We start from the raw sequence: 25543 nt of genomic DNA, 5'->3' as shown, positions 1-25543 counted from the left end.
GTCATACGCCGCGTTGGCTTGCAACAGTCGAGAGAAACGTTTTTAGAGTCCCCCTTCCCTCCGTATGTTTTTGTTGGGGGAAAAGTTGTGGGTGGCCGACAGTGTGAAGGTAGGGTATGCTTGGTTTTTAAATCTTTGGCCGTAGGTGAATGATATTTTGTATCTTTGGGAGATAGAAACTAAGGGGATATGCACGTGATATAAGTATAATTTTGTACCTTTTTGTTAGTTCTGGCCAGTGCAAATTTACTGGCTAGCGTTGTAAGAGCATTTCACCTCACCCCCTTTTCCCGTTAGCCTGTTAGCTTTCTCTTCCATAGTTTTTGTGGGACAGCTGAAAAAGAGTTTGGAGAAATGGCGGAAACCAAAATAATATACCACATCGACGAGGAGGAGACGCCGTATTTGGTGAAGATTCCGATTCCTGCCGAAAATATCACTTTGTTGGATTTTAAACAGGTCTTGAACAAGCCCAACTACAAATTCTTCTTCAAGTCTATGGACCAGGACTTTGGGTGAGTGAGCGCTAACGTTGGTGATTAATGATTGTGCGAGTTGTGGGTTTCAGGCAAATTATGATAAAGGAGAAAACCAACCAACCCAGCATGAGTTCTATAAGAGCAATGGGATCCAATGTTACGAACGTTTGTGAGTGACTTTCGCCTATCGAATAGGGTGGGGATTGACTGACTGCGCGCAGAATGGGAATCATTCAATTAGGCCTCTCTCGCTATACATCACACCCTTCCCTTTCTCATAGCTGAGAGCGCCTTCACACTTAGAGATTGATAGAAATGTACATAATTGGTACCTGGAGGAAAATGGAGGAGGGTCATGCTTTTTCAGTCAAGGGGAGGGTTTAGTATTTTTTTATTTATTATTATTCTAGTCCAGGGGAGGGTCATGTAATTTGTAATGGCAATATTTCTCAGTGTTTGAGTTGCTTACTAGACTATATATCGATGTGTGCTATAGGCTACAAAGTGCATGCTCAGAAACACAGAGCAAAGTTATATTTCTAAGATAGCTGCTGGGATGGTGTAAATAAAACTAGGCTACATTACACACAGCAATGTATATTCCACCCCTAAGCCCTTGCCTGCTCTGCTCTTGGGCCCCTATTCCAACCCGAGTTAAGCGACTGTAAATGGAACGTAATTCCATTTGAATGCGCTTTTCTCTCCATGTATTGTGACTTTGAACTTAAGTATGAAAATAACATGCTTTTCACCTACTTTGTTTGAGGTAGAGCTCGAATAAAGGTGTGTTTACAGATTACATATTCTGACCTTGACTTAATTTCCTTATACTTCCACCAATTTTACGCTTGAGGAAACCATAAGATCAGCAAACCTGTCAGTTCCAAGTGGAAAAAGCGTCTACTTTTTTCAGATTAAAAAATAACAGCATTCTCCATGTGCTGTAATTTATAAATTGGTCAGAGCTATTGATAAGAGCTAGTTAAATGTGTATTGTAAATGCACATAGCAATTGTTTTACATGATTTAAATGCTTTTTCCTTATGATAACAGGAGATGAATGTGAAACCAGCCAAATGGAAGCAAACTGAAAATCATATCGCCATGTATTGCAGCCCCCTTTTCCACAGTGAAATAGGATATAAATTAGAGGTCGACCGATTAATCGGAATGGCTGATTAATTAGGTCCGATTTCAAGTTTTCATAACAATCGGTAATCGGCATTTTTGGACACCGATTGTGGCCGATTTGTTTTACATGTAATTTTTTGTATTTTTTTTTACCTTTTATTTAACTAGGCAAGTCAGTTAAGAACACATTCTTATTTTCAATGACGGCCTAGGAACAGTATGTTAACTGCCTTGTTCAGGGGCAGAACGACAGATTGGAGTTTGACAAAAAGATTCTCTGGTCTGATGAAACCAAGATGAACTTTTGTGCCTGAATGCCAAGCGTCACGTCTGGAGGAAACCTGGCAGCATCCCTACGATGAAGCATTGTGCTGGAAGCATCATGTTGTGGAGATGTTTGTCAGCGGCAAGGACTGGGAGATTAGTCAGGATTGAGGGAGAGATGAACGAAGAAAAGTACAGAGATCCTTGATTAAAACGCTTTTCCACTGCGCTCAGGACCAGGGCAAAGGTTCATCTTCCAACAGGACCCTTAGCGCACACAGCCAAGACAATGCAGTAGTGGCTTCGGGACAAGTCTCTGAATGTCCTTGAGTGGCCCAGCCAGAGCCTGGACTTGAACCCTATCAAACATCTCTGGAGTAGAGATCGACTGATTAATCGGCATGGCCGATTTCAAGTTTTCATAACAATCGGTAATCTGCATTTTTGGATGCCGATTATGGCCAATTACATTGCATTCCACGAGGAAACTGCGTGGCAGGCTGACCACCTGTTACGCTTGTGCAGCAAGGAGCCAAGGTAAGTGGCTAGCTAGCATTAAACTTATCTTATAAAAAAACTATCGATCTTCACATAATCATTAGTTAACTACACATGGCTGTTGATATTACTAGGTTAACTAGCTTGTCCTGCGTTGCATATAATCAATGCGGTGCCTGTTAATTTATCATCGAATCACAGCCTACTTCACCAAACGCGTGATGATTTAACAAAAGCACAATCGTTGTACGAATGTCCCTAACCATAAACATCAATGCCTTTCTTATAATCAATACACAGAATTATATATTTTTAAACCTGCATTTTTAGTTTAAAGAGATTCATGTTAGCAGGCAATATTAACTAGGGCAATTGTGCCACGTCTCTTGCGTTCATTGCACACAGAGTCAGGGTATATGCAGCAGTTTTGGCCGCCTGACTCATTGCTAACTAATTTGTCAGAATTGTACATTGCACAACCTTCAATGTTATGTCATAATTATGTAACAGCAATATTTAGACTTGGGGTTGCCACCCATTCGATAAAATACGGAATGGTTCTGTATTTCACTGAAAGAATAATTAACGTTTTGTTTTCAAAATGATAGTATCCGGATTTGACCATATTAATGACCTAAGGCTCGTATTTCTGTGTGTTTATTATAATTAAGTCTAGCAGTCTGACTGAGCGGTGGTAGGCAGCAGCAGGCTCGTAAGCATTCATTCAAACTTTACTGCGTTTTCCAGCAGCTCTAGGCAATGGTTGAAGCACAGTGCTGTTTATGACTTCAAGCCTATCAACTCCTGAGATTAGGCTGTCAATACTAAAGTACCTATTAGAACATCCAATAGTCAAACGTACATGAAATACAGATAGTCCTATAATAACTACAACCTAAAACTTCTGAACTGGGAATATTGAAGAACTGGGAATATTGAACTACCAGCTTTCATATGTTCTGAGCAAGGAACTTAACTTATGGTATAGGGGAAGCTTGCGTCCCACTTTGAAACAAAACCCAGGGAAAATGCAGCGCGGTAAATTCAAATAATGATATAAAATCAAACATTCATTAAATCACACATGTAAGATACTCAATTAAAGCTAAACTCATTGTGAATCCAGCCAACATGTCAGATTTTAAAAAGCTTTTCGGCGAAAGCATTAAGAAGCTATTATCTGATGATGGCACAATGTCAATAAAGAGGGTAGCATATTTCAAACTTGCAGGCGCTACACAAAACGCTGAAATAAAATATAAAACATGCATTACCTTTGACGAGCTTCTTTTGTTGGCACTCCAATATGTCCCATAAACATCACAATTGGTCCTTTTTTTTCGATTAATTCCGTTCATATATACCCAAAATGTCCATTTATAAAGTGCGATTGATCCAGAAAAAAACAGCTTACAAAAACACGTCACTACAAAACATTTCAAAAGTTGCCTATAAACTTAGCCAAAATATTTCAAACTACTTTTGTAATACAACTTTAGGTATTTTTAAACGTTAATAATCGATCAAATTGTAGACGGGGCAATCTGTATTCAGTACAGCAAGTAAACAAACCATGCTCCTTTTTACGTCTTGCGCAACTCTCAATAGTGTAACCTTGTTCCAGGATGTGCTTCTTCTTCGTTGCACAATTGAATAACCTCAACCAAATTCCAAAGACTGGTGACATCCAGTGGAAGTGGTAGGAACTGAAAAATGGTTCCTATCAAATATCCCTTGGCAAAGACAACAGAGGGAACGGTCAGAGGCAAAAAAGAAATACGAGCCTTAGTTTCCGGATTTGACAATATTAATGACCTATCATTTTGAAAATGTTTATTCTTTCAGTAAAATATGGAACCGTTACGTATTTTATCGAATGGGTGGCAACCCTAAGTCTAAATATTGCTGTTACATTGTACAACCTTCAATGTTATGTCATAATTATGTACAATTCTGGCAAATTAATTACGGTCTTTGTTAGGAATAAATGGTCTTCACACAGTTCGCAACGGGCCTGGTGGCCCAAACTGTGGCATATACCCTGACTCTGCGTGCAATGAACGCAAGAGAAGTGACACAATTTCCCTAGTTAATATTGCCTGCTAACATGAGTTTATTTTAATGAAATATGCAGGCTTAGAAAAATATACTTCTGTGTATTGATTTTAAGAAAGGCATTGATCTTTATGGTTAGGTTCATTGGTGCAACGATTGTGCTTTTTTTCGCGAATGTACTTTTGTTAAATCATCACCCGTTTGGCAAAGTAAGCTGTTATTTGATGATAAATTAACAGGCACTGCATTGATTATATGCAACGCAGGACAAGCTAGTTAAACTAGTAATATCATCAACCATGTGTAGTTAACTAGTGATTATGTTAAGATTGATTGTTAAAAAAAAAAAAAGTTGTATGCATGTAGCAACTTACCTTGGTCCCTTGCTGTACTCGCATAACAGGTGGTCAGCCTGCCACGCAGTCTCCTCGTAGTTTGCAATGCAATCGGCCATAATCGGCACCGATTATGAAATCGGCCCTAATTAATCGGTCGACCTCTACTTTAGACATACTTTTTTCCTCTTCTTACTTTCTCCCATTTAATAAATCCTCCAGGCTGGAAGAGCTGTGACTGTCAATCTTTCTCTGGTGGCTGTTTGTCAGTTGTGCCCTACCCTAGGTTGAATGAAATGCATGTTTGTGGTGGAGTTTGCCTGATGAGACCTAGGGCTTCTGTTAAACACATTAATTGCAGTAAAACCGCTTGCGTTTTGTAAGCTACAATGAAATGTAAACTTACTCACACAAACAAAGAACACCACAAAACACCAACTTGTATTATAAAAACAGGCGCTAAAACAATCAAGTTCTCCAGCGTCTACTGAGTTGTCTGACCATACTTCTACCGCAACATTTGGAAATGAACCTCAAAATCCGTTACAAGTAGGCTGCATTAAAAATCTGCTCAGAAGTCAGCTACCCAATCAAAACTGAGCTACTTTTCTCAGGGCCTGTTCCTTCAGCCTGTGGCCTCAGCAAAGTAACTAAAGCATCAGTGTGTGTGTTTTGCCTGTTCCTTGTGCGTTTTCTTTTCCGGGAGTGCGAGCCAGCTGTCAGACAGGCTGTGTGTCAGTCGGGGCAGAGCCAGCAGCATGGAGTGGAGCAGACCAGGAGAACCTAGGGTTGAAGAGGGGCCATTTGCTGGGGGTCTGGCTGCGGCAGAGTCAACATCAAGAGAGGCGCGAGAGATGGACAGGAGGGGTGGGGGAAGTGGATGGTGGTTTTGGGTGTGATGTGTGAGACATTAGTAGACGGGAGAAAAAAGTTTATTTGTTTGGGATGTGCGGCCAAGGGGTAATGGCTATGAGGGGATATTTGTGATGTTTGTGTTTTGAGGCTTTTTTTTGTGCGTTGGTGAAATAGCTTGAGGGGAGATAATTTGTTTGTAATGGTGAGGTATGCGGACAATTACTCTGTTGGGTAGAATGTTTGGGAACACACACACCAAAGCACGGAACAGGATGACCAATACAAGGGTTGAAAAATGCTTTTTGAGCCTGACAATGAGCCATCCTCAACAAGGTTGAATAGTGACAGTGAAGATGAGGCCTCAGAGTCTGATGCTCAAGAGGTGGACAATGAGGAGGTCCAGGGAGAAAACATGGAAGCATGAGAGGAAGACAACCACAGCTTTAGTTTCTAGGCTATCATTTTACAGATGTATGTTAAATACGTTTTTGGAAGATGCGATGGATCATTGGGGATCATTGTCCTGTTGTCTGGACCTCTGGCCTGTTGTCCGGACCTCTGGCAGTCTCTATGGGGGTGCCACAGGGTTCAATTCTCGGGCTGACTCTTTTCTCTGTATACATCAATGATGTCGCTCTTGCTGATGGTGATTTTCTGATCCACCTCTACGCAGACGATACCATTCTGTAAACTTCTGGTCCTTCTTTGGACACTTAACTAACCTCCAGACGAGCTTCAATGCCATTCAACGCTCCTTCTGTGGCCTCCAACTGCTCTTAAATACATGTAAAACCAAATGCATGCTCTTCAACCGATCGCTACCAGCACCTGCCCGCCTGTCCAGCATCACTACTCTGGATGGTTCTGAGTTAGAATATGTGGACATCTACAAATACCTAGGTGTCTGGATAGACTGTAAACTCTCCTTCCAGACTCACATTAAGAATCTCCAATACAAAATTAAATCTAGAATCGGCTTCCTATTTCGCAATAAAGCCTCCTTCACTCATGCTGCCAAACATACCCTTGTAAAGCTAACTATCCTACCGATCCTTGACTTCGGCGATGTCATTTACAAAATAGCCTCCAACACTCTACTCAGCAAATTGGATGCAGTCTATCACAGTGCAATCCGTTTTGTCACCAAAGCCCCATATTCTACCCACCACTGCGACCTGTATGCTCTCGTTGGCTGGCCCTCGCCTCATATTCGTCGCCAGACCCACTGGCTCCAGGTCATCTATAAGTCTATGCTAGGTAAAGCTCCGCCTTATCTCAGTTCACTGGTCACAATAACAACACCCACCCGTAGCACACGTTCCAGCAGGTATATCTCACTGATCATCTCCAAAGCCAACACCTCCTTTGGCCGCCTTTCCTTTCAGTTCTCTGCTGCCAGTGACTGGAATGAATTGCAAAAATCACTGAAGTTGGGAGACTTTTTTATTTCCCTCACCAACTTTAAACATCAGCTATCTGAGCAGCTAACCGATCGCTGCAGCTGTACATCTGTAAATAGCCCACCCAATCTACCTACCTCATCCCCATACTGTTTTTTTATTTTATTTACTTTTCTGCTCTTTTGCACACCAGTTTCTACTTGCACATCATCTGATCATTTATCACTCCAGTGTTAATCTACTAAATTGTAATTATTCGCTCCTATGGCCTATTTATTGCCTACCTCCTCATACCTTTTGCACACACTGTATATAGACTTAATTTTTTTCCCTTTTTTTCCCTACTGTGTCATTGGCTTGTTTTGTGTTATTGGCTTGTTTATAGTTTACTCCATGTGTAACTGTTGTCTGTGTCACACTGTTTTGCTTTATCTTAGCCAGATCGCTGGTTTTAAATGAGAACTTGTTCTCAACTAGCCTACCTGGTTAAATATACAGTGCCTTGCGAAAGTATTCGGACCCCTTGAACTTTGCGACCTTTTGCCACATTTCAGGCTTCAAACATAAAGATATAAAACTGTATTTTTTGTGAAGAATCAACAACAAGTGGGACACAATCATGAAGTGGAACGACATTTATTGGATATTTCAAACTTTTTTAACAAATCAAAAACTGAAAAATTGGGCGTGCAAAATTATTCAGCCCCTTTACTTTCAGTGCAGCAAACTCTCCAGAAGTTCAGTGAGGATCTCTGAATGATCCAATGTTGACCTAAATGACTAATTATGATAAATACAATCCACCTGTGTGTAATCAAGTCTCCGTATAAATGCACCTGCACTGTGATAGTCTCAGAGGTCTGTTAAAAGCGCAGAGAGCATCATGAAGAACAAGGAACACACCAGGCAGGTCCGAGATACTGTTGTGAAGAAGTTTAAAGCCGGATTTGGATACAAAAATATTTCCCAAGCTTTAAACATCCCAAGGAGCACTGTGCAAGCGATAATATTGAAATGGAAGGAGTATCAGACCGCTGCAAATCTACCAAGACCTGGCCATCCCTCTAAACTTTCAGCTCATACAAGGAGAAGACTGATCAGAGATGCAGCCAAGAGGCCCATGATCACTCTGGATGAACTGCAGAGATCTACAGCTGAGGTGGGAGACTCTGTCCATAGGACAACAATCAGTCGTATATTGCACAAATCTGGCCTTTATGGAAGAGTGGCAAGAAGAAAGCCATTTCTTAAAGATATCCATAAAAAGTGTCGTTTAAAGTTTGCCACAAGCCACCTGGGAGACACACCAAACATGTGGAAGAAGGTGCTCTGGTCAGGTGAAACCAAAATTAAACTTTTTGGCAACAATGCAAGATGTTATGTTTGGCGTAAAAGCAACACAGCTCATCACCCTGAACACACCATCCCCACTGTCAAACATGGTGGTGGCAGCATCATGGTTTGGGCCTGCTTTTCTTCAGCAGGGACAGGGAAGATGGTTAAAATTGATGGGAAGATGGATGGAGCCAAATACAGGACCATTCTGGAAGAGAACCTGATGGAGTCTGCAAAAGACCTGGGACGGAGATTTGTCTTCCAACAAGACAATGATCCAAAACATAAAGCAAAATCTACAATGGAATGGTTCAAAAATAAACATATCCAGGTGTTAGAATGGCCAAGTCAAAGTCCAGACCTGAATCCAATCGAGAATCTGTGGAAAGAACTGAAAACTGCTGTTCACAAATGCTCTCCATCCAACCTCACTGAGCTCGAGCTGCTTTGCATATAGGAATGGGAAAAAATGTCAGTCTCTCGATGTGCAAAACTGATAGAGACATACCCCAAGCGACTTACAGCTGTAATCGCAGCAAAAGGTGGCGCTACAAAGTATTAACTTAAGGGGGCTGAATAATTTTGCACGCCCAATTTTTCAGTTTTTGATTTGTTAAAAAAGTTTGAAATATCCAATAAATGTCGTTCCACTTCATGATTGTGTCCCACTTGTTGTTGATTCTTCACAAAAAAATACAGTTTTATATCTTTGTTTGAAGCCTGAAATGTGGAAAAAGGTCGCAAAGTTCAAGGGGGCCGAATACTTTCGCAAGGCACTGTATATATTTTTTAAATAAGGTAAAAGGTTTTATGTTTCTGTCTCCATATGATATTGTGAATATATCCATTGCAAAACATGTGCAACCCTAGTCCTCACAGAGCGAGAAAGCAGAGTGAGCAACAAATTATTCATAGACTGTGTGAGAGTGAGAGCAGGGTAAGAAAAAGATGGTAGGAGGGAGAAAGAGGTACCAAGAGGAAGTTAAAAGAGTGAGAGAGTATGTGAGGGACTAAACCAAGTTTGCTCACACAAGGCCAGCCTCCTGCCGGTGACAATGCCTCCCCAGTGCCCACAACAATCTGGCCCTGTGCTACCACTCACCCACAACAATCTGGCCCTGTGCTACCACTCACCCACAACAATCTGGCCCTGTGCTACCACTCACCCACAACAATCCGGCCCTGTGCTACCACTCACCCACAACAATCTGGCCCTGTGCTACCACTCACCCACAAAACCAACCCGCAACCGCTGCTTACAAAACCCCAAAGTGAGCCTAGCAGACCGTACTACACACACAATGTTGCAAAGCACCGACATCCATACACGCGCACACACAACCTATCTCTGGGTTTCCATTAGCTGGTAATAGCCAGCTTTTGGCCATAGAAAATGGAAAAGCCAGCAAAGAAAATTGGTGCAGGCTAATTGTCCGGGAAAGGAAGAAAAAAATCCCATTCGCAAAATTACGCTTTTTAGCTTATACATTGATGCAAATACATTTGTCTGGCCATGCTAATCTGTCTATAGATTAATTTGCATAATTATGTGGAATTAAATTGGCGAGTTGTTCATTATAGTCGTTATGTGCAGTACCAGTCAAACGTTTGGATACCTACTCATTTAAGGGGGTTTTGCTTGATTTATTATTTTCTACATTTTAGAATAATAGAAGATGTGAAAATGTATTTTATATTTTAGACTCTTCAAAGTAGCCACCCTTTGCCTTGACAGCTTTGCACATGCTTGGCATTCTCTCAACCAGCTTCATGAGGTAGTCACCTGGAATGCATTTCAATTAACAGGTGTGCCTTGTTAATTTGTGGAATTTCTTTCCTTCTTAATGCGTTTGAGCCAATCAGTTGTGTTGTGACAAGGTAGGGGGGACAGGTATACAGAAGATGGTATTTTACCAAATAAGGCAAAGTCCATATTATGGCAAGAACAGCTCAAATAAGCAAAGAGAATTGAGTCCATCATTGCTTTAAGTTTCTTGTAGTGCAGTCGCAAAAACCATCAAGCGCTATGATGAAACTGGCTCTCATGAGGAACGCCACAGGAAAGGAAAATCTGGAGTTACCTCTGCTGCAGAGGATAAGTTCATTCGAGTTACCACCCTCCAGAAATTGCAGCCAAATAAGTGCTTCACAGAGTTCAAGTAACAGACACATCTCAACATCAACTGTTCAGAGGAGACTGTGTGAATCAGGCCTTCATGGTCGAATTCCTTCAAAGAAACACTACTAAAGGAAACCAATAAGAAGAATAGATTTGCTTGGGCCAAGAAACACGAGAAATGGGCATTAGACCGGTGGAAATCTGTCCTTTGGTCTGAGTCCAAATTTGAGATATTTGGTTCCAACCTCCGTGTCTTTGTGAGACACCGAGTAGGTGAACGGATGGTCTCCATGTGTGGTTCCCACCGTGAAGCATGGAGGAGGTGGTGTGATGGTGACACTCTTTTATTTAGAATTCAAGGCACACATTCTGCAGTGATACGCCATCCCATCTGGTTTGCGCTCAGTGGGACTATCATTTGTTTTTCAACAACACAATGACACAAAACACACCTCCAGGCTGTGTAAAGGCTATTTGACCAAGGAGAGTGATGGAGTGCTGCATTAGATGCTCATCCATATATTTATATGTCCATATTCTTAATCATTCCTACTACAAATAAAGAAAAACCCTGGAATGAGTAGGTGTTTCCAAACTTTTGACTGGTAGTGTATCATCACACGCGTACAACAAACATACAGAGCCTTTGAGTGGAAAATCTGTCAGACAGTGCAAGACCTGTTGCTGCTGCAGCACCACCAAAAGCAACAGAAGGCAGGCTTCATCAGTTTATCGCACCACTTTGCAATGAGTTGGAGGCATTATGCATTTTGAAAACATACTTAATTGTTTGAAACCTGAATGTTTGAAACCATCTTGAGGCATGTCTTACCTTGCTTCAAAGTAGCCTATTAGATCTCTCTTTCTAAATATCGAATGTCTATTTTCATTTCTCACATGAAACCGCTAGCATGTGTGGTGGCCTTTTTGATAACGTTTTACCGCTAATTGCATTATGGAACGAGCATTTGCGCGTAGCCTACTGCCTGGTGCGCATTGCTGCGCTTATAATGTGAAGAAGTAATAGTTTATCAACATTTTTAAGCTAAACGTTCTGATCTGTTGCACGAGACTCATTGCTTTTTAAAGTTTTTGTTTTTATGTTGCCTAGGCCTACTGGTTGTATGAATTTGGGGTCGATTGTCCCCGAGTCTGTTTTGGAATAGGCTTTTTCTTTCTCGACAAGCTGACCAGTAGAATAGGTACATTTTTCTACTATAGGGGACAGTAGATTTACATAGGCTGTTGCAGGGGTCTCCAACCTTTAAGAGCATGAGAGCTGCTTTTTTTATTTATAGCTTTCAAGTGCGCACCTTTTCTTCTCTCCCCTGCAACTCCTTCCCCGGGTCCTTAGTGCAGTTTTCAGTAAAATAATGGTTAATAAACTCTAGAGATCCCTATAAAATCAGACCCCCCCCCCCACCCCCCAAATTCTGTTTGATATTTTCCTATTTGTGTTGAATTTCTTGTTTTTAGAGTTGTTTTGCTTTACACTCGCAAAATTACAATAGTTCATAGAGAAACAAGGACATTTGATGTTCTGAGTCCATGTCAATGCTTAAATCATATCTGAAGACACTTTAAATTAAAACAAACAAATGTCGTTTTTTTTGTGTAATTCCCCTTTAATTGCACATCTGGCCCTTTTTTTTAATTGCACATCTAGCAGGTGAGGAATGTGCCCTTCTAGCGATGGTTCTGTACTGACTAATGCTCATTTCATGTCAAAGTTTTCAAATAACAAATAATAGATATAAATAATATACTTGTGATATACTTCTGCCAGGTAAGCCTGCTTTTTAGTTAACATTTAATTGAGAAGGCTTTGGGGAAAGTATTTCTGTCAACCCACAAGATGGCTAGGCCTATCGCATCAACTGGCTACAGACTGAGTGATAGACAAACCTGTGCACCACACTGACAGGCTGGGGAAATATTGATGAAAATTAATTGGCAGATAATGTTAGATTTGAGCTTTCTTTTAGCCAATAGTGGCTAACCAGGGGTGAGATAATGATATGTTGCGTTGATTAGCTGGGAGCTTGCTTGTGTCTGATACTTCTGAGATTTGTTTGACAGTTTGAGGTGGAAATTGCACGTAGGCTACTTTCAGAATTTTTTGGCGAGCTTCTCATAGATGGGATGCCCAGTAGTTCACGATGGACCTGATCCTAGTCTGGGCAGTCGGTTAAGTGTCTCCTCGACACAGTACTCGTGTCCAGCCCAGGTCCTAAGTACTGCGGTAATAACATGGTAGTTGGACAGACGGATAGAAATTATACAGCAGATGCTACCTGTCCAATCAGAGTGAAGAGGTGGATGCAGAGAGAAAGAAGGGTATGTTATAGAAGTCTTGAGGAACAATGGCTGGTCCATGAGTTTGTTTAGTTGTAGGGAGTTTGGTGTGTGTGTGTTTATCTATCTCCATTGTGGTTTGGGTAATGATGGTGAGTCATTGGAAAACAAGCAATAACACAGCAGTGTCCTCATGTTGCTCTTTGCATCTGTCTCCTGTGTATGAGGAGCGTAGCCTAGTGGTTAGAGTGTTGGACTAGTAACCAAAAAGTTGCAAGTTCAAATCCCCGAGCTGACAAGGTACTAATCTGTCGTTCTGCCCTTGAACAAGGCAGTTAACCCACTGTTCCTAGGCTGTCTTTGAAAATGAGTTTGTTCTTAACTGACTTGCCTAGTTAAATAAAGGTAAAATTAAAAAAATGAGTATTTGTCTCTGTGTTTGTTACTCTTGGCCTAATCAAAACCGCATCGAACTCCTCTGCTCTGTTTCCTCTGTCTGTCTTCAGGGTGGTGAAGGAAGAGATCTCGGATGAAAGTGCTAAGCTCCCGTGCTTTAACGGCCGTGTGGTGTCATGGGTAAGAACAGAGTTGGGAGAGGTAGACTGTACACCATAATCTTGGACCCGTAAAAGACCAGCAGGAGAAGGGGAGCCAGAGGGGGGGAATTCCTGAATCGCTTGAAACTATTTTTCCAGGACTGAGTTGTAAAAGTCCCGTTCCCAAGTCGAAACAATATGGCTGAAATGGTCCTAGCAGCTCTAAGAATGCCAATTAGAATGTTATTGTCATGGAACTCTTGGTGCCAACATGGCCGATTTTTCTTTACCGACCTCTGTAGCAATGGCCTTGCTTTACTAGTAGAACCGTTACAAGAACCCACTACCTGTGATCGTAACACTGAAGAAACAAAGGATTTCTTACATCCTCAAATTTCCCTGCTTATGATTACCCGTCCCTAAACAAGGTTTATTACTTTGAGTCCTCCAGACAAAACATTGGGACTCGTCCCGGATAATGGGGGGTTGGGGAGGAATGCATCTGCTAAGTGCATAAGGAGGAGGAGGACAAGGAAGAAGGGAGAGGGATTGAAAGGGTTGGCCAAATAGAGGAGACCATAAGGATGGACACGTGATAGGATGATCCCAGAGGCACGAGTGCTCTATAGTCAAACAGCAATTAGAGGAGACGGGGGAAAGTTTTTAAAGAAAGGGGGGCAAATTTGTTCTTGGTCACTTGGGGCAGGGATATTAAATCAAAACCACAAACCGGTTCTCAAGGTTAAGTTCAAGACAGAACATTTGAATGCATGTAGTTTGTTCAATGCTAAGTCCCTCCTTTTCATACAACAGAAATGTATAGAAATCCAGAATATGTGGTGATTGTTAAGGTAGTTGGCATGTTTGTTAGCATTAACCCCCCAGGCAGATGTACGTACGTACGTACGTACGTACGTACGTACGTACGTACGTGTGTGTGTGTGTATAGGTGTATGCTAGGTCTGTAGAAAGTAGGTAATAGAACACCAGTGCTATTGATGGGGCCAAATTGCATGGGTATTTCCTTTTACCTTGCAACCATCCGTGGAGGACTGTGGTGTGTGTGTCTGTTTTCGTTCTCTTAAGCACTCTGGGGATATAATGGAGGGAGACAGGCTAAGTGTCAGGTTAGTGTCTGTTGGCACTTGAGATTTTCCTCTGAATGGAGTAAAGATGTGTTTGTCAAAGCAATTGACATCTCTTACCCCCATATTTCTTTTCTCCCTCCCTATCCCGTTCTTTTAACCCCATATTTTTTCTCTCCCTCTCCCCCTCTTCAACCTATTTCCCCCTGTCTTGTATACTCTCCTCTGCTTCTTACTTAATTCCTCCTCTTTTGCCCTCATCCTCCTTTTTTTCCCATCCTCACTATCGTCCACTTTCAACTCCTTGTCCCTCTATCCATCTCTCTACTATTCTCCTCTCCTCCTCAGTTGGTATCATCAGACACCCCAGCAGCAGCAGAGTTGGTATCACCAGTCCTTCCTCCGCCCCCAGCAGAAGTCCGGCCCCTGCCCTCACCCCCTCCTCCTCCCCTCCCACCCCCACCTGTTGAGAGGACCGGGGGCATCGGTGACTCCAGACCCCCATCATTCCAGTACTTACACACAGACACCCTCTTCCGCAATCACATGAATCACAGTATCCTAGTCTCACTGTGCTGCATCTCTTCCACTGTATCTAGCGTATTCTACTCCAGCCATCATGTTACCTACTATTAAATTCAACTGCCCATTTCAACGTGATCATAGCCTGTGCCGCCCATTGACTCTTAAGCACCTGTCTAGAATATCATAATACACAGCAAACCTGGGTTCAAATAGTGTTTAAAATCATTAGCTGCACTAGATTCAGTATGCCTGGCACAACGGGACCAATGGAATGGCCCCAAAAGTACAAACCCGCCCATCTAGCACTGTTATTGAAAATGTAAATTTAAAATACTGTTTGAACCCAGTTGTGATATACTACTAGGCTTGATCCATTGCTTCCTAGTCATACACATTGTAGGGTGTCCAATCAGAAATGCATCTTTTAACCAATTGGTAAAATATGTTAATTGTATAGATACTCCTCTAAGGAAACCAATGGTCAAAACCCGTTCAAAAGCTATTGGAGTTTTAACGGCCAGAGAAAAAAATCTGGAAAATAGCATATTTTGTCCGTTATTTTACCAGGTAAGTTGACTGAGAACACGTTCTCATTTGCAGCAACGACCTAGGGAATAGTTACAGGGGAGAGGAGGGGTATGAATTGTAAACTGGGGATTATTAGGTGACCCTGATAGTTTTGAGGGCCAGATTGGGAATTTGGCCAGGACACCGGGGTTAACACCCCTACGATAAGTGCCATGGGATCTTTAATGACCTCAGAGAGTCGGGACACCCGTTTAACATGCCATCTGAAAGACAGCACCCTACTCAGGGCAATGCCCTGGGGCAATGGAATATTATTTTAAGCCAGAGCAAAGAGTGCCTCCTACTGGCCCTCCAACACCACTTCCAGCAGCATCTGGTCTCCCATCCAAGAACTGACCAGGACCAACCCTGCTTAGCTTCAGAAGCAAGCCAGCAGGGGTATGCAGGGAGGTATGCTGCTGGCATAGGGTCAGCTAGGCTGGATGCTGTGCGAGAACTGACAGTCTCACCTTTTGAACTCATTTTTCTTTTCGAATCCTGAGGACATAAAACATTATGTCGATTTTGGATATCGATTTTGAGACATGACGTAGTATTTTCATATTTCAGTATACGCTTATCAAATTAATGAGGTGCGCTTGTTTTTGTGAGAAATCTTGTCAGTGAAATGTCGACAGAGCACTGAACATTTTATTTACAAAGCATTTTACATTTAATTCAGCTCGTGTTAATTTAGCTTTTTGCGACCTGCTGAAACAACTTTGCAGACGACCACCACAAAATGTTAGGTCCTCAAACGTCATTGTGAGAAAGCGGCGCTTCTGTCAAGAGCTCGGTGCGTATTATCGGATGTATTAGGTTACGAAATCCAACTTTTTGGATATCATTGTTATGATATGTTAGAAAGTTCACACTGAACGATTCAGAACATAAAGAATCATATTTGTCTTGGTCAAATCTGTTTTATAACATAAGGAAGTGACTTCATCACCAAAGTGCGTTTTCAGCCACCCTGGGCAGAGTGGGTGGACACCCTACACCATTGTATGCTAGCTATCTGTCCTCTGGTCCTAATATGATCTGGCTTGTAGCCTATTTGATTACGAGGTTATGTGTGCTGCTATTTGTGGTTTATTAGGTCATTTATGTAACAGAGCCGACATACAATACCATCTCTCACCCATAGAATTAGAATGAGTAGAATGGACAAAGTAATTCTATGTTTTCCCCACTTCTACCCTCTCCCTATCCAGTCCCAATGCAGCAGACAGTGTGGAGAACCTGGATGACCAGTCGGAAACAGAGTCTGTGGTGTCCTTTAGGAGAGAGCGACCCAGACACAGGGAGGCCATGGAGCAGCGTGGTGAGCACTCTGCACAGCACACACTCTGTCACATGATGAAACTGCACTGGGTTGTGTTCAGTAGGGCACACGTAGGAAAAAATGGACAATGACAATGAGCGTTTCTAATTGGCCAATGTCAGGCTTCCCGTTTTCAAAATGTTTTCTCCCATTTTGGGCCTACTGAACACAACCCTTGTTCTAGCTGTAAAAACAATTGACATTGACAACATTACTAAACATGAGAGCCATAGTAAAGCCTCTCTTTCTCTCGTCCTCTCCCCTCACTCTGTGTCATCTCTTTGCGGTGCCTCAGGGCCGAGGATGAACGGCCAGAGTGGCATGGAACGCCACCTAGCGGGCTATGAGAGTGCTACAACTGTGATGAGCAGCGAGCTGGACACCACCAGCTTCTGTGACTCTGAGGAGGACGACACCATCAGCCGATTCAGCGGCTCCACGGAGCAGAGCACGGCTTCCAGGCTGCTCAAACGCCACCGCAGACGCAGGAAACAGCGCCCCCCGAGGCTAGAAAGGGTAATGCGTATGTGTGTATACATACAGTGCCTTGCGAAAGTATTCGGCCCCCTTGAACTTTGCGACCTTTTGCCACATTTCAGGCTTCAAACATAAAGATATAAAACTGTATTTTTTTGTGAAGAATCAACAACAGGTGGGACACAATCATGAAGTGGAACGACATTTATTGGATATTTCAAACTTTTTTAACAAATCAAAAACAGAAAAATTGGGCGTGCAAAATTATTCAGCCCCTTTACTTTCAGTGCAGCAAACTCTCTCCAGAAGTTCAGTGAGGATCTCTGAATGATCCAATGTTGACCTAAATGACTAATGATGATAAATACAATCCACCTGTGTGTAATCAAGTCTCCGTATAAATGCACCTGCACTGTGATAGTCTCAGAGGTCCGTTAAAAGCGCAGAGAGCATCATGAAGAACAAGGAACACACCAGGCAGGTCCGAGATACTGTTGTGAAGAAGTTTAAAGCCGGATTTGGATACAAAAAGATTTCCCAAGCTTTAAACATCCCAAGGAGCACTGTGCAAGCGATAATATTGAAATGGAAGGAGTATCAGACCACTGCAAATCTACCAAGACCTGGCCGCCCCTCTAAACTTTCAGCTCATACAAGGAGAAGACTGATCAGAGATGCAGCCAAGAGGCCTATGATCACTCTGGATGAACTGCAGAGATCTACAGCTGAGGTGGGAGACTCTGTCCATAGGACAACAATCAGTCGTATATTGCACAAATCTGGCCTTTATGGAAGAGTGGCAAGAAGAAAGCCATTTCTTAAAGATATCCATAAAAAGTGTTGTTTAAAGTTTGCCACAAGCCACCTGGGAGACACACCAAGCATGTGGAAGAAGGTGCTCTGGTCAGATGAAACCAAAATTGAACTTTTTGGCAACAATGCAAAACGTTATGTTTGGCGTAAAAGCAACACAGCTGAACACACCATCCCCACTGTCAAACATGGTGGTGGCAGCATCATGGTTTGGGCCTGCTTTTCTTCAGCAGGGACAGGGAAGATGGTTAAAATTGATGGGAAGATGGATGGAGCCAAATACAGGACCATTCTGGAAGAAAACCTGATGGAGTCTGCAAAAGACCTGAGACTGGGACGGAGATTTGTCTTCCAACAAGACAATGATCCAAAACATAAAGCAAAATCTACAATGGAATGGTTCAAAAATAAACATATCCAGGTGTTAGAATGGCCAAGTCAAAGTCCAGACATGAATCCAATCGAGAATCTGTGGAAAGAACTGAAAACTGCTGTTCACAAATGCTCTCCATCCAACCTCACTGAGCTCGAGCTGTTTTGCAAGGAGGAATGGGAAAACATTTCAGTCTCTCGATGTGCAAAACTGATAGAGACATACCCCAAGCGACTTACAGCTGTAATCGCAGCAAAAGGTGGCGCTACAAAGTATTAACTTAAGGGGGCTGAATAATTTTGCACGCCCAATTTTTCTGTTTTTGATTTGTTAAAAAAGTTTGAAATATCCAATAAATGTCGTTCCACTTCATGATTGTGTCCCACTTGTTGTTGATTCTTCACAAAAAAATACAGTTTTATATCTTTATGTTTGAAGCCTGAAATGTGGCAAAAGGTCGCAAAGTTCAAGGGGGCCGAATATTTTCGCAAGGCACTGTATGTGTGTATGTATATTTCTCTATGTATATTTCTATATATATATATGTACATTTCTATATGTATGTATGTATGTATGTATGTATGTATGTATATGTATATATATATGTGTGTGTGTTTTATAGTATATACTTATATACTCTTTTTTTTTTTTTTTACCTGAAACATTGCTTGTCAGAAATGGCCCATTCTGCGTTGGAATGTATTGTAGTTTTACTTTTTCCCCATGTCTTGTCCCAGGCGTCGTCGTTCAGCAGTGTGACAGACTCCACCATGTCTCTGAACATCATCACCGTCACACTCAACATGGGTCAGTAACATCACTGTTCCCTTCTGTCAGTTGTTTTTACCTCTTCCATCTGTTTCTCTGACCTCTGACCTCTTTGACTGTCATGCTTCTTCATGTTATTTTAAACCTCGAACCTAACATCTACCTAACCAGTACTCTGCCCTATCCGTTTTGTAAAAAAAACTCTTTCTTGAAATGGCTGAGAAATCCTAGCCTGGTGAAACCAGCGGGTGCAGCGACCAGACTATAGAAATCCACCCCTCTCGCACATTTCTGCCCTGTTGACCTCCCTATGGGGCCTGGTCCAAAATAGTGCACCATTTAGGGAATAGGGTTCCTTTTGGGACAAAGCCCAATCTCCCAATCTCTTCGTCGCCTTTGCCCTCCTGTAGAGAAGTACAACTTCCTGGGTATCAGCATCGTGGGGCAGAGCAACGAGAGAGGCGATGGGGGCATCTACATCGGCTCCATCATGAAGGGAGGGGCGGTGGCAGCAGACGGACGCATCGAACCCGGGGACATGCTGCTACAGGTGCGGGGCTGCCCGGGGGACTACAGGATGACCCTAGATAGCCATGATACTACTGGTGCCATTTGTTCCTGACTTAAGATTGAACCATTAATGTTTACTGACTCTGCCTTTCTCATCAAGGTGAACGACATCAACTTTGAGAACATGAGCAACGATGACGCTGTGCGTGTGCTGAGGGAGATTGTACACAAACCGGGGTCAGTGGCTGACATAAATACGTTCTCATTGACATTCCCAACCAGTTGTTCTCAGTGTGAAATGTCTGGTCAGTTGACATGTGATGACGATGGTGATGACCTGTCTCTCTCTCAGACCCATCATCCTGACAGTGGCAAAGTGCTGGGACCCGTCACCTCAGGGTTACTTCACACTCCCTCGCAGTGAGTAGTAAGCTGGACGTCTCGTCTCTACCATAGAGATCGATGGAAGACAGATTAGTCGACTTGGTCTTTATATGGCGGAGCCATCAATACATGAATCTCTGAAATGTCAAATAAATTATGTTTCAAATTAATAAATTAGATATTTTGCCCCCTCTCTGTAGATGAGCCAATCCGGCCAATAGACCCAGCAGTGTGGGTGAACCACTCGGTGGCCCTGACGGGGGCCTACCCCCCCTACACCGCCAGCTCCGCTCTCAGCACCGTCACCTCTTCCTCCTCCGTCACTGAGACAGAACGTCAGTACCCCTCTTTTTCCCTTTCTATCTCTTTCAGTCTTTCTATTTTAGCATTCTCTCTTTTCAACTTTTCCTGCTCTCATGCTCCGTTCTACTCCTCCATTCACTCTTTCCCTCTCTCCCCTTGACCCCCATCTGCGGTCTCTTACTTCATCTGTTTGTCTTCTCTGTTTTTCTCGTCTCTGCCCTCCTCCCTCTTTTTTTTATTGTGGTATATCCATCCCTTCTTCGTGTGCCAGGCGTTTTAAACTCGGACATGGCACAGGAAGCACCAGCCACATCCGTCTTGCTCTTCTGGTCTTCATTGTTTTATGTGGTCAATGATGGCTGTCTACCTCCCTCTGTTTTCATCCCTCCCTTTCTCTCTCCACCTCTTTCCCTCCCTACAACCCCCCCCCACCCTTTTAAAAAAATCATGTCTTTATTTCTCTCTCCTCGTCTCTCTCTCTCTCCCTCCTTTTCTTTCTCTTACCCCTTCTTCTCTGTCTCTCCAGGTTTTGATGACTTCAACCTGTCCCTCCACTCTGACATGGCGTCGGTGGCTAAGGCCATGGCGTCCCCGGAGTCTGGCCTGGAGGTCAGAGACAGGATGTGGCTCAAAATCACCATCCCCAACGCCTTCCTGGGTGAGAGAGAGTGTGAACACTGAGGGCCTATAGTGACGCTGTGGATGGGGGATGGGGGGGGGTCGAACTGATGGAACACATCTCCTGTTTTTCTCCTTTTTTTTTCATCCCTGTGTGTGTGTCCAGGTTCTGACGTGGTGGAGTGGCTTTACCACCACATCGAGGGCTACCAGGACCGCCGCGAGGCCCGGAAGTACGCCAGCAACCTGCTGAAGGCCGGCTTCATCCGCCACACGGTCAACAAGATCACCTTCTCAGAGCAGTGTTACTACATCTTCGGAGACTTCAGCGACTGCGAGAACTGTGAGGACTTGTGGGGGGGAGGAACAGTTTTAATTCCTTCGATTTTATTTAGAAAAATGTATTTGTGTAAAGGTTGATGTTTATACTCTCCCATCCGTATGTATTTGGGCAGTGCAGCTAAAATGTAACGTTATGAGAAAGAGTACAGGATGTCACTTTTTATTTGAGGGTGTTTTCATTCCAGTTTTAGAAGTGAAAGCGTTTTATTTATCTAGTCCCCCCCCCCCCCCAAGTCGAGAATCCATTTATCTACTCACTTCAAAGGAAAATGACTCCAGTCACCATTCAGTAACTATAGGGCAAAATAAACTGCAAATGCATCCAATGTTTTTAGTCACAAGCTTGATGTAGTCATTGCGTGCTAAGAATATGGGACCAAATACTGTTTGACTACTTTAATACACTACAAGTGAATTTGTCCAAACACTTATGATTTCTTCAAACGGGGGGACTAGATACATAAAATGCTATCATTTCTAAACGGTAAAAGATGTGTATGAAAATCCCCTCAAAATAAAAGGTGGTTTCATATGAAACATTTTGATTTCAAATCCAAAATGCTGGAGTATAGAGCCAAATAAAAAATGTTAGCTTCACTGTCCAAGAATATTCGGTGAAGAGTGTACAGTATCTCCTCCGTAGATGTACCTACAATTAGAGCTTATTCAAACCCTTTGGACAAACGAGTTGTATGACCAGTTTAACTTGACCTCCTTTTCTCCCCTCCCTCTCTACTCTCTTCTTCCTCCCTCCTTCTTCTCTCTCTCCCCCACCCCCTCTTTCCCCCAAAAGACATGGCCAATCTGTCCCTGAACGACAACGACGGCTCCAGTGGGGCCTCTGACCAAGACACCCTGGCCCCCCTGCCCCTCCCGGGGGTCACGCCCTGGCCCCTGCTACACTCCTTCCCCTCCTTCCAGTACCCCCACCCCCACCCCTACTCCAGTCAACCCCCACCCTACCACGAGCTGTCCAGTTACAGCTTCGCCCCAGGCAGCACGGGCACGGCCAGCCAGCACAGCGAAGGTAAGCCCTAAGGGGAGGGAGGGATCGACAGAGCGAGGGGAGGTAAAGAGAGACAGAGCGAGAGGGGAGGTAGGGAAAGAGGGTCGGGGAGGGAGGGATCGACAGAGCGAGGGGAGGTAAAGAGAGACAGAGCGAGAGGGGAGGTAGGGAAAGAGGGTCGGGGAGGGAGGGATCGACAGAGCGAGGGGAGGTAAAGAGAGACGGAGTGAGAGGGGAGGTAGGGAAAGAGGGTCGGGTAGGGTGTCACATTTGGTGGCTAATTTCCAAATTGCGACTGCAGGGACATGTATGAGAGCTGGCAGCGACATGTTCTATACTCTCCTGACCCATTCTAACCAGTTCTGACCTGTTCCTGTCCCCCCAGGGAGTCGGAGCAGTGGGTCTACAAAGAGTGAGGGTGGTGAGAGGCGGCGGGGAATTAAGGGAGGTCCTGGCAGCACAGTGGTGGGGGGGGGAGCAGGAGGAGAAAAGTCCCCCTCTGGAGGGGAAGGGGAGGGCTCGGGCAGCGGCAGCGAATCGGAATACTCTGTCCGCAGCAGCCTGAGGCGTGGCCACGGCTCAGCCACACCCAGCGAACACAGCCACACATCACAGCGCTCGCATCATCACCGCATGCCCCCCCACATGTCGCCCTACCCCCCCGGGATGCCCATGCCCTACAACCCTATGATGGTGATGATGGTGCCCCAACACCCACACATGGGACACCCAAACATGGGACACCTCCACCAGCACCATCCCTCGGTCCCCATGCACCCAGGCATGGGCCCCTCCGCTGTCCCTGGAGGACCACCCGGGGCCCCCCCAACCCGTGACCTGGGCTCTGTGCCCCCTGAGCTGACCGCCTCGCGCCAGTCCTTCCACCTAGCAATGGGCAACCCCAGCGAGTTCTTTGTGGATGTCATGTAGTCTGATTGTGTGTGTGTGTGTGTGTGTGTGTGTGTGTGTGTGTGTGTGTGTGTGCTTGTGAGGTGAGTGACCATTCGTGTGATGTCTAGGAGTATTCCACTCTCTGGATGACAGACTGTTCTAGTCTGGTGGTAATTAACTTGTGGTCTGATTAGGCCCTAGTAGATTGGTGTCGTTCATTTCTAGTCTGGTAAAAACTGGGTTCAACAGTGAGTCAGGAATTTTGGCACAGCAACGTAAAAGACGTGAAATGCATAACGTCTGGCTTCCCTCTTAAATATACTGGCATGTTTTCAAGTCTCATTGTTTTCCCTCCAAACCGTTTAGCTGGACAGACCTGCAATCAAGAGGTCAGATCTAGGAGCAGCAACTCCCCCCACAACGTTCCACATATCTTATGACTCCAAAACATGTTGCTGGACTCCATATCAGATAAGCCGCAACTCTTGTTTGATTTCAAGCATGTATATTGGTTTAGTTCTGCCTCTCACACCATCTGTGAAGCTGTTGTGTGTTTTCTAACTGATTTCCCTTTTAGCATCGTGTTTGTTTTTCCTACCTGGGACTGACTGACTGATTGGCTGGGTGTAAGGAACAGTAGTGGTCTTTCATTGAATTGACCGAAGTAACATATTAACGGGCCAAATGAAGAGTCGTCGCCAAGTGTCCTGAGGACTAGAACAGTAGAGGGCGCCACTTGCTCTTATTTTCTATAGGGAAGAAGACATTTGAGAAGGTGAAATGTATCATGTTTTCATTGATTTATGAACATGGTGGGACATTACGTAAAGTATCCCATTTTGTATGAATTTGTGTGCCAATTAGTTTTAAATGCAATCGTACAGAATAGTTCATGTTAAGATACAGGCCAACTTCTGTCTAGTATTCAGAGGATAGATACCTCAAATGACAAGAATGGGTGCCATGTATTTCCTATATGGGGTATAGGAAACGGTACTTGGAGGAAGAAGAGGGCAAACCAAAATGGTACTTTTGGGATTGAATCATGAGTTTTCTCTCTTTAAATAACTGTGATCCTCCTCATATTTTGTATGTTACTGACGCACGTAAGTGTCCATTTTGTACGAGTGAATATATATATATATATATATATATATATATATATTCACTCGTACAAAATGGACACTTACGTGCGAGATTATCATCTTTATATATATATATATTGATGATAATCTCGTTTAACCCAGAACAAAATGCAGATATCTGTCCACAAGAGATGAGGATGTATAACCGAACCATAAAGATGCTAAATGAAGTCAATAGTTTCACAAGTATAGCAGTGTCACATTGGGGTGTCATTTTTTTGGTTTGATTTCATTGTTGTCACTTTTGTTTCTGTATTTGAGAATAAATGTGTAATAGACTGAAATCCAAAGACATTTGTTTTTTCTCTTGTATATGGAAATGGATTTTTATAGAGAATTATTAACATACTTTCCAGCACAGTAGATTACAAAATGTCATGAATATCTTCTATTTTGTTGACTGCCATGTTTCTCATGCTGCAGAAGTCTGTTGTTGACAGGTGGAGAATGGCGTGCAATTGCGACCTGAATTCGGGGCGTTCCTGCATCTGCCGGAAACTCTCTTTTATACTTCTATTGGTCCACATGCAGGAATGCCCTGAATTGTGGGCAGCAATCTCTGGCCCCTGCTCTACGGAGGGGGTGGCTCAAGGCGAGACGTCTCACTGGTTAATTCTTTTCAGGGCGGGGTGGATAGGGTGAGCTGGCGGGAACAATAAGTAGACCAGAGCTCACTCGCCTGAGCATGCCAAATATTATGGAGGAACCATGTGCTCGCGGGAAAAGCATGCTTACGCTAGAGGAAACACCCACTTACATAGACAGGAACCTTTATTTTAGTAAAAATGTTTGTCATTTAGCAGATGCTCTTTTCAAGAGCAATTTACAAGAGCAATTAAGTGCCTTGCTCAAGTGCACATTGACAGATCTTTCACAAAGTCAGCTCAGGGATTCGAACCAGAGACCTTTCGGTTAGTGGCTCAACGCTCTTAACCACTAGGCTACATTTCATGCAATTCTACATAATTTACGTGATAGAAGACATAAGCAGAATCTTTTTTAATGCCACACAAATGACGAATGAGTGACATTGACAAACTGAGATCAATCTGGTCTTGAGTTTAAACAAACAAACAATAGCCCAGGCCAATGAAGCAACACACAGATAGT

At 43.4% G+C, this 25543-nt stretch overlaps 1 protein-coding gene across 2 annotated transcripts; it reads left to right on the top strand.

Moving 5' to 3' along the window:
* Positions 1 to 3: 3 nt before the first annotated feature.
* LOC110531717 (segment polarity protein dishevelled homolog DVL-2) lies at positions 4 to 24717 on the top strand. Of its 2 annotated transcripts, none has more exons than XM_090183770.1 (15): positions 4 to 109; positions 321 to 515; positions 13273 to 13342; positions 14736 to 14899; positions 16694 to 16803; positions 17099 to 17319; positions 19204 to 19273; positions 19645 to 19784; positions 19905 to 19981; positions 20097 to 20164; positions 20329 to 20463; positions 20958 to 21089; positions 21216 to 21392; positions 22185 to 22418; positions 22783 to 24717. In XM_090183770.1, the coding sequence occupies exons 2-15, from the start codon at positions 355 to 357 to the stop codon at positions 23325 to 23327; spliced, it is 2304 nt and encodes a 767-aa protein (XP_090039896.1). In that variant the 5' UTR covers positions 4 to 109; positions 321 to 354; the 3' UTR covers positions 23328 to 24717. The 2 variants fall into 2 exon arrangements, with proteins under 2 accessions (XP_090039896.1, XP_036843439.1); XM_036987544.2 differs by having other exon boundaries at positions 6 to 109; positions 298 to 515.
* Positions 24718 to 25543: the final 826 nt, after the last annotated feature.

The sequence above is a fragment of the Oncorhynchus mykiss genome, chromosome 9 (assembly GCF_057628025.1).
Source record: "Oncorhynchus mykiss isolate SJ-2025 chromosome 9, ASM5762802v1, whole genome shotgun sequence".
NCBI lineage: Eukaryota > Metazoa > Chordata > Actinopteri > Salmoniformes > Salmonidae > Oncorhynchus > Oncorhynchus mykiss.
Note: the sequence above shows the minus strand (reverse complement) of the source record. Positions and strands in the feature narration are given on the sequence as shown.

What these genes read in the sequence shown, in the direction of transcription:
- LOC110531717 (XM_036987544.2), top strand. Translation starts at nt 65, where the DNA reads ATGTTTTTGTTGGGGGAAAAGTTGTGGGTGGCCGACAGTGTGAAG. An exon ending in GCCCCCCGAGGCTAGAAAGG is followed by an intron (nt 17,320 to 19,203) that starts GTAATGCGTATG and finishes GTCTTGTCCCAG; the next exon opens with GCGTCGTCGTTCAGCAGTGT. An exon ending in GGCCAGCCAGCACAGCGAAG is followed by an intron (nt 22,419 to 22,782) that starts GTAAGCCCTAAG and finishes CTGTCCCCCCAG; the next exon opens with GGAGTCGGAGCAGTGGGTCT.